General features: G+C 34.0%; 1 protein-coding gene across 1 annotated transcript; it reads left to right on the forward strand.

Moving 5' to 3' along the window:
- The first annotated feature begins 388 nt into the window (after positions 1 to 388).
- On the forward strand, positions 389 to 6,623 carry LOC126973049 (uncharacterized). The gene is made up of 4 exons (XM_050820166.1): positions 389 to 401; positions 5,743 to 6,216; positions 6,275 to 6,420; positions 6,603 to 6,623. The coding sequence occupies exons 1-4, from the start codon at positions 389 to 391 to the stop codon at positions 6,621 to 6,623; spliced, it is 654 nt and encodes a 217-aa protein (XP_050676123.1).
- The last annotated feature ends 3,663 nt before the right edge of the window (positions 6,624 to 10,286 follow it).

The following is a 10,286-nucleotide window of genomic DNA, read 5'->3' on the forward strand; positions in this document are numbered from 1 at the left end:
CATCACCAGGGATCAGCAGACGTGTTGCCGGGCTTTAAGTAGGGTGCTCTAAGATTGAAGATCCCTAAGTTGTATCGGTTAGGGAAAACTGCAGCCGGTAATTGATTCCACAGAGTGGCTGTGCGAGGCAAAAAAATTGTACATTGACGTTATGTCCGGTGGTCAAATTTGGCTACTCCCCTGATGTATGCAGTAGACGCGAGAATACACATCTCTACACAACGCCGAAGAATCAAGTCGATCGGAGATAACTTAATCGTTAATGACTCGCGTAATATATCGCGTTCGATAACGTTGGATGAGGGCAACGCAGGACCGATTGTCATGGAGATCTTTGGGGGAGGAATGATGATGATAATTCGAGCCGCTATTCGTTGTATGTGGCCAAATGAGAGAAGCAGGTACTGGGGAGCGCCCGCCCAGTTGTAAGAACAGTACTCTATATGAGGCCAAATTTGCGCCTATAATAATAGTTGCGGGCGGTGGCTTGTAGTGAAGTACTGTCTGGCCTTATTGAGATTTTTGTGGAAATGCCATAATTTCCACAATTGATTTTATGATCAATTGTGGAAGCTTATGTTTTTCGCCATTGAGAAATAATAAAAGATAAGTTCTTTAATGCTATATTTTTTTCGGGAATTTAAAAAAATAACAGTGGTATATTTTGACATCCTAATTTTTTGTATTTTTAATTTATTAATACCTAGCGAGCTGAAGATGCGCAATCTATTATAGATTTGATAAGTTTTTTTTATAAATGTAACTTTTGCCTTGGAATCTGCCCAAGTACTTAGCATTTTCCAGTGGGAGGCTCCTTTGCACAGGATGCCGGCAAGATTATGGGTACCACAACGGCACCTATTTCTGCCGTGAAGCAGTAATGCTTAAGCATTATTGTGTTTCGGTCGAGCGCCGTAGCTAGTGAAATTACTGGGCAAATGAGACTTGACATTTTATGTCTCAAGGTGACGAGTGCAGTTGTAGTTTCGCTCAGAATTTTATGGGTAATGGCATTGTAATGGGCAGGGCGTATCAATTACTATATTTTCATTAAATAAAAGCTAGAGGTAAAGTGTTGTATAATTAGTCGTGCATAGAATCATCTCAATGGCAAGTCCATATTTATTACCACTAAGATGTTAAATAAGACATAATCAGGGATTAAAGATTGAATTTCGCTATACTAGTAACCGCATATAATTTTTGATCTGATTATAAACTTGTGAGTTCTGTTCACCAACTTAGCATGAAATATTTAGGTGACATTATAAATAAAGAAATACATAATTAGCAACAAATAATATAACGAAAAATATTTAACTTTAGGGGACAAACCTAATTTTTTTTATCGAAAAGGAGGACAAACGAGCATACTGGTCACCTAGTGTTAAGTGATCACCGCCGCCCACATTCTCTTGCAACACCAGAGGAATCACAGGAGCGTTGCCGGCCTTTAAGGAAGGTGTACGCGCTTTTTTTGAAGGTACCCGTGTCGTATCGTCCCGGAAACAACGCACAAGGGAGTTTATTCAACAGCTTTGTAGAACGTGGAAGAAAGCTCTTTGAAAAACGCACTATGGAGGACCGCCACACATCCAGGTGGTGGGGATGATATCCTAACTTGTGGCGTGTCGTGCGAATTTGGAATTGTTACAACATATTACATTAGACCTATATTAAATAAATAGATAGAATAAATCATAAGATCCATAATTATAGCTTTAAGGGTAAATGTATACACTTTTATAATGAAGTCCCAGCCACTGTTCAGGCATCATCTATAAATAAATTTAAATGTTTTATTAGAAACTGGCTCAGTCGTAAATCCTTTTAATCCACAGCTGAATATCTAAGTGATCAGACGGCCTGGAACTAGATTATGATTATTTTATAGCAATAGCAAAGACAGTACGATATTGTATATATATTTTTTTAAATTTAACAAATAAAAACAACCGACTTAAAAAACTCTATATCAATGCAATAGATATAATATGCACTAAAAAGTAAAAATAATTGCGTATTTTTATACAATCTAATTAATTAATCTCATTCTAGTTACGATTATTGTCATTTTTGGTATCGGTGTCCTTCCGCCGCGAATCGCTCTCGCCTCCTCACAACTCAAGCACTTCTCACCTATAACTATGTATGTAGATACACACCTACTCCTATCTTGGATGACACCGACTTCAAAAATTACAATAATCGCAACTAGAATTAGATTAATTAATTAGATTGTATAAAAATATGCAATTATTTTAATACTTTTTAGTGCATATAATATCTATTGTTTTGAAATAGAGTTTTTGAAGTTATGTTTTTTGTAATTTATTTTTATTTTATGATTTTTAGTGAATTTGAAGTCAATAACTAACATTTTGGCTAAACATGTGTAGATATACTAAAAGTTTTCAATACAGCAATGAACGTAAGCGCTTTGCAATTTGATTACAGACAGTTAGAAATTCTGCCACAGATCGCACCCTTACTGTAAGTCGTTAAGGAGTCCCATTGATCATCATATTTGACTACGACAATTACTTGACCATAACTATGTTATGGTAGATGACTTAAATATCCGTTAATTTGCTCCGAAGAATTGAAGAGTTCCGTTACTTTGTCATGGTATCCGTAATCAGAACCTAACCAAACTCTCACCAACCTATCTTTGAAGTATATCCTTTCCATTAAAAAAAGAATCATCGAAATCGGTTGGCGCGATATTGAGTTATTCGTAAATTTATCATCCACTTTGCTATACGTATGTATAGCAAATTTAAGACTTTTATGGTTTTCTCATGGATCAGTCTGTCAACTGTCAAATTTGGACCAAATTACAATGGGACCACACGGGAAGCACCAGCTTTCAAATAAAAAAAGAATTATCGAAATTGGTGAACCCAGTCGAAAGTTTTGAGGTAACAAACATAGAAAAAAAAAATACCGACGAATTGAGAACCTCCTCCTTTTTTGAAATCAGTTACAAAGTGCGCAAAAAAAGAATGCTGGGAGAGTTTCTTGCGCCGCTTCTTCTCTCTCAGAGCGCCATTTGTTTCCGAAGCAGTAGTAGTATCTAGTATATTAGAAATGACATCAAAAAGAATTCTTAAGGACTCAATTTTGAGAAAATGAATGCCTTTTATGCCTTTTTTAAAACATTGGATCTTACCTTACCTTTATGAACGTGAAAAACATTTCTCAAAGGTAACATAAAAGCAACATTTTGTCACAGTAGTAACTTCAGTATTAAATTTATAAGTTCTAACATTACGTACCAACTGTCTATTTATACCGTAATAAATATTACGGTATAAATAATTTTATGAGATTACTCCTTGCGACCTGTAACTAACTGTTTATTGCCTTTTTTTGTTTTGGCAGGATTCTTGCTTCTTATAAGTTGACATTGTTTGTTACTATAACGTATAAAATTATTGATGTAACCACGGAACAGAAAAAACTAGTGGAAGTGGCATGTGGGTGTGACTCGAGGCTCAAGTGAGACCAGTCATTTGATGTGAAGTGAAGCATAATTATCTTTTAAAAAATACTAATATGCCTTATTGTGCCATTTTTTACTGTAGAAATCATAGCCGCAATAAAAATATGTCCAACAAAGGGATTTCCTATGATCGGTGATCATAATTTTCCAATTTAAATACAATTAAATTTTTTATGTGTTGTGCAAAATATACAATTAAAAATGAACCATTAAATTATGACGTATGATTAATTTACCTTTACGTTTATACGATGTAACTTATGTTAGAATAATTAATGTAAACAATAAACAAAAAACATATTGATATAATTTTATCGAAATAAATTTTATCTTTATAAATTGTATTCAAATATTGCTCTTTTCCATGCAAAATGTGATAAGCGTGTAAGTAAGCAAAATGTTATAATATGGTTGTGGTAATTGTTTATAACGATGAATTCAAATTAATAGTTTAAATATTCTTTTAGGTACAGCTAATTATTATTTAATAAATATGTGTAAGATTCCAGTAAAATAAAATAAGCAATTATTTTAAATATATGCAGACAAATTAATTTAGTTAAATTTTAATATATGGCATATATTGAGGTTCCACCGATATGGTTGAGTCGAGGTGGAGCAGAAGAACAATTAATCACATCATGGAGTAGAGGAAATACATCACAGAATTTTAAAAATAGATCGAAAACCATGAATTCTGGGAATGTTTGCCATCATTGTAGTATATTATGTACATCATAATATAAAATATCATATATCATAAGACTTACAAAATTATTAATACTTCATTAGTACATATAGCTTCTCTTTTTATAAATCATTCGTTACTGGTTGTTTTGGAATTCTTTCCGCACGCGCATTACGTATGGAAGCAGTAGGGTATATAAAATCTTATATATTACTGACCTCTGGGTTTATACAGAATAACGATGAATACTTATAAAAAAAAAACTATGTTTTATGCGTGTATTGCTTCTCAGGAAAATATTATATTATTGATATTGTAACTTTCCAAGACTATTCGTGTACGCTGTCTTGATTTCATTTGAATTGAGCTAAATATTGCCCATCCTATTTAATAAAACTAAACCTAAGAAAAATATTGACCTGTTATTATTTTAGCTTACGACGTATTTCCAAACCATCAGTTCGTTCGTATCAGTTTCTTACATATTACATTACATAGGCATTACAGGGTCTAGATGTATTACAGTTGGGTAATGTAGGTAGATCACAAGTTAACAATTCGTCATTGTAGTTCAAACCGTCTCGTCTCCGTACAAAGTTGTGAAGAACACATGTTGTTTTTACTATCTTTGTAGCAAAATCCGGGTTAACAAGTATGGCCGTGTGAAGAACTCTCCACTTGTTGCTCAATATGCCGAAAGCACATTCCACATAACGCCTTGCACGAGATAGGCGGTAGTTAAACGTACGTTTTTCTATGTCTAATGTTTTATTGGGGTAGGGTCGCATAACATGTTTATGTAAAGCGAAAGCCTCGTCAGCTACCAGTACAAATGGTAGTGCTGGGCTGGTAGTACCGGGGAGTATTTTATCCTCGGGTAGGTCTAACATGTCATGGTAAAGTTTCTGTCCGAAATTTGAACTTCTAAATACATTACTATCAGCTTCTTTTCCAAAAGATCCAACATCGATAAAAATGAAGCAATAATTAGAATCTGCGGCTGCCATAAGAACAATTGAAAAAAACTTTTTATACTTAAAATAGGTAGATCCGCTGTTGTCAGGATTAATTATTCTTATATGTTTACCATCCACGGCTCCTAAACAGTTTGGAAAATTTGCGTATTACGGAATTCTTCTGCCACTTTTAACCACGATTCCTTATTTGGCTCAGACATTTCAAGTGGTTGCAGTACTTTCCAAATTACTTCATAAGTTTCTTTTCTTATTTCTGCAATAGTCGATCGTCCCATCAAAAAATCGTGAGATAAACTTTTAAAATTCATTCCGGTAGACAAATACCTGAAACAAAAAAAACGTTCAGCATCATCACGTTTTCTCCCCAGTGGCTCCCCCAATCTAAAATAATTAATAAACATTTATATACAAAATTATGAAAAATTTGCTTCGGTCAATTCCTCAAGACTACTTTTAACTATGTTTCGCATCGATTCACATAATTTACTAATGATGCCAACTTTCACCTTCGGCGTATAAACAGAAAAGTGGCTAATACACTATGTGAAAACATAGTTAAATATAGTATTGAGGGGGTCAACGAAGCGGATTTTCCATATTATGTGGTATTGATATAGTAATTGTACTTATAATTAATTATTTTATATTAGGGGCGCCACTATCGGAGCTATATTACCCTAAGCTAAGTTATTTCGATATTTTGTTGATACTTGTATTATTTAATTTTACAGTTGATGAACTTCAAAAGAAATGGAAGCACTTAAGAGATTATTACGTAAAAGAAAAAAAACAAGATAATACAAGAAGTGGAAGTGCAGCACCTAAGAAACGTAAAAACTCGTACTTTGAATTGCTGCGATTTTTGGATGTGGTGAAAGACTCTCGGGCGTCATCGGGGAACATAAGCGCTCTGGCAGGTGATGATGACCAAAATGAAAATTCTTGTGATGAAATATCAACTAATACAAACACTCAACCAAGAAATGCAAACGCACAAGAAACTGTAACTGAGAATTTTGTTCCACCTCAAACTGAAGTTTCAGGGACCTCTCAAATGAAAAAAAAAATCTAAAATGACAGCCTTTCAACAGAGTTTAATTACAGCAATGAATAAAAAGCAACAATCACCTAAAACAGCAGAAGAAGATGCCGATACGAAATTTTTACTTTCTTTACTTCCTCAAATTAAGAGCTTAAATGAAAGACAAAATTTTGAGTTCAGAATCGAAGTGATGAATTTGATTTATAAAGTCAAATATCGTAACTCATTTAACATGTCACATAATGAAACGTATTCTTACAACCATCCTGGCTATAGTACAAGGATATACTTCGAATACAAACAGTGCAAGCTCCTATTCGACCATACAGTCACCTCCTCCACCAGACCAAATCCAAGTACGTCAAATTGGATCAGCTGAAACTGAAACAGCACACTCAATGGAGGAATTAGATGAACTATTTCAGAAAAGGTTCACTTAATTAAGATAATACAGGACATTTTGCGGCAATTTAATTCAATAAAAAATTTAAAGTTGAAATTTTATTCAATAAAAAGTTAAGTAGTTAATCAATAATTTGTTTCATTTCATATACTTACGCCCGATTTCTGAATTGAGTATTCAAGCTGAGAACGACTTAAGTATCGTTTTGTCTCATTCAGTTGTTAAGATTTCAATGCGACAGAACGATACTTAAGTTGTTCTCAGCTGGAATACTCAATTCAGAAATCGGGCGTTATTTACTTAAAATGTATCTTACCTTAATGTAACGGTCAGCCTTTCTTCGGGAGGTACAGCTGTTCTAAGTTTTGTATTTTCCTTGGTAATGTGGTCCTTGGTTAAATTCAGCAATACATCAAATGATTGTATGGACATACGATAATATTCGAATGCTTTATCTGGATTAAGTCGTAGTTGCATATACAGGTTATGAAATTGCCCAATTTCTAGTCGAAGAGTATTTAGGGGATGAACCCAATATTTACGGTTTCTTCTTCTTTCTTCTTCTAATGCCTCATAAATAGCTATCACTTCTATCGGATCCATCACGAATTACGACCACACCGTATAAGCGCAGGCAGCCGACTGATGATCTTTCTCTGAAATACAGTGTGGCTGGTATCGCATAGAACGGATTGACCGCCGCGAAAGTTCGGCGACGGAATTTCCGTCTAGTGTGGCCAAGGCCTTAGTCTTTTTATCGTGATCATATCATACATCTGTAAAAATGACAGCAACACTATATTATAATATATTATTATTATTATTTATATTTTTTTATTTTAGTCTAAAAAACTCAAATGGAATTGGACTGGACATATAATGAGGTCGGACAAAGGAAAATGGACAAAGGATGTATTAGAGTGGTACCCTAGAAATGGAAAACGACAAAGAGGACGTCAAATTAAAAGATGGGAGGACGATTTATCAATAGGATGGAGAAGTTTAGCGCGAGATAGAGATAAGTGGAAGAAACTGGGGGAGCCCTATGTTGAAAGACAACCTGACCAATAAAGTGGTTGCTGTACATTAACATAATTTTATTTTACTTTTTAATAGATTTAAGAAAACATGTTTAATAAGTAGTAAATAAGTTTTATCTACACCCATGCTTTGAATCCTCTATTAAAGATTCTAAAACAGTTAGCTTATTGCCAACATTAAAACACCCAAGCTTCTAATAAGCATTACATCACCCAAAAGAGTGTTGTAATGTTGTACTGAATTTCATAACAACACTTGTATTTTTTTTTTCATTCCCTTCATGCTCAAAGAGTTTTAACAGACAGCCACATTCTTATTGCTTGATGCGTGGCATCTGTATGAATTTCAAACAAAGAACATTTTGGTTTACGCGCGTTCCACACTACCAGAACGTCGCGCGCCTTAAAAATAAAGTAGGTTATTCGCCATTTTGCTTCGATATTTTTATTGTTTTGTTTACAAACAATGAGCGATTCATTTCGAAAAGAACATAATATTCAAGTGAATTTTAATTATTGCACTATACAAAATGTAAACTAAACTACTAAAATAAATAATACTTTCATTAATACTTAGTTTATTTGTATAATATTATAATGGATGATATTAGGTTACTACTAGGACTGGCTGTTTTAATGTTAGCAGTAAGCTAACTGTTTCAGAATCTTTTAGAGGATTCATATTTTGGGTGTAGATAAAGTCTTGTATGCAACTATCGATAATTAGGTATTAAAACACTCATGTGATACTATTATCACACTCGGCTTCGCCTCGTGCGATAAATCCACATTCGTGTTTTAATACACCTTATTACACAACAGTTGCATAAATAACTATAAATGCATGGTCAGTGAATAAAGGCTTTTATTGTTATTATTATTATTATATTTTTTTTATTTTAATACTAATTATCAACAGTTATATCCAAGACTTCATCTACACCCATGATAAAAGATTTTGAAACTTACTTACTGCTAACATTAAAAAAGCGAGTCCTAGTAATTATAATATCATCCAACGAAGTGTTATTATGAAAGCGGATGATGTAATGTTGTACTGAATTTGATTACAACACTCGTTTGGATGATGTAATGGTTATTAGGAGATTGGGTGTTTTAATGTTGGCAATAAGCTAACTGTTCTAGAATCTTTAATAGAGGATTTAAAGCATGGGTGGGTGGAGATAAAAATGACAATAAAACTATAAAATTAAAATGTTAAATAAAATGGGCCCAGTACATTAAATGACGTAATTGAAAACATTCAATAAAGTCAACAAGGCATCAGACTCAATATTGATGCGAATAATTATCACTTAGATTAATTTGCTCACTAAAATGTTGGCAATATTTACAAAGCTCCATACGGATTAATTAAAGGTTGTCCATACGTGTAAAATCAGTTCAGGGATTCAGAGCTTAGCTAGATAAAGGCTAGTCTTCAGGTCTTATATAGTCTGGGATGTTGGCTTCCAGCCAAGCTTTTGTATTTTGTGCCTTATGACCAAATGCAGTCTCGCTGGAGAGTCCAGCGTATATTTTAAAAGTATGTTTATGAATTGCTGAGAGGTTTTACAATACTATTCTATATTCTATAAGTATTCTAATATAAAAAGTTTCATTGCTTTATCTTCGATAGTGACGTATTTCCATACAAAGTGCCATCCCCTATTTCAACCCCTACATTTATTTTTTTCGAAAAAAGGTAACCTATATCCTTTATCAATCTCTAGTCTATCTCTGCACTAAGTTTTATCAAAATCGGTTCTTTGGTTTAGGCGTGAAAGCGTACAACAAACTTACATTCACATTTATAATATAACATAGGCTGCACTAAAAGTATCGGGAATGGAATATTTCCACTGTTCCTGTCATATTAAAATCTTTTTAATTAAAAACTCCTTGGTTTTAAAAATCGAATACCATTTATTAATTTAAAAAAGATTCTCGGTCTTGTCACAAGGTCTTGTCAAACTTGTTTATTCGTTGAGAAAACGGAATTGACTCGAGAAAATTCTAGAGCGATGATTTATTACGACTTTCGAAGTGGTTTAATACAAAAACAGAGTGTTGACCTGATAATTTCTGCATTTGGTGATGAAACCCCATACAAAACCACAATTTATCGCTGGTTTGCTGAATTTCAACGTGGACGTGTCAAGCTCAGTGATGATCCCCGTCAAGGTCGTCTAAAAACTGCAGTCACCAAAGAAAACGTTGATGCTGTGCGTAAGCTGATTGAGGAACATCGACATGTGACATACCGCGAAATTAAGGCAACTTTAGACATTGGCATGAGTCAAATACAAATAATCTTGCATGAACAATTAGGTGTAAAAAAGTTGTTTTCCCGATGGATACCGCATTTGCTCTGTGAAGAGCAAAAAGCGGCTCTCGTTACTTGGTGCGTCAGAACTCTCGAGAGATTCTACGCAGGATCATCAAATGCTGTATACAACATCGTATTAGGTGACGAATCCGGATATACGCGTACGAACCCGAAACAAAAAACCAGTCACGAGTTTGGGTGTTCGAAAATGAGTTAAAACCAACAAAAATTGTTCGTTCACGGAGTGTTGCAAAAAAAATGGTGGCCACGTTTTTCTCCAAAACCGGCCATGTTGCGACTAT

Source organism: Leptidea sinapis, chromosome 28 (genome assembly GCF_905404315.1).
Source record: "Leptidea sinapis chromosome 28, ilLepSina1.1, whole genome shotgun sequence".
Taxonomy (NCBI): Eukaryota; Metazoa; Arthropoda; class Insecta; order Lepidoptera; family Pieridae; genus Leptidea; species Leptidea sinapis.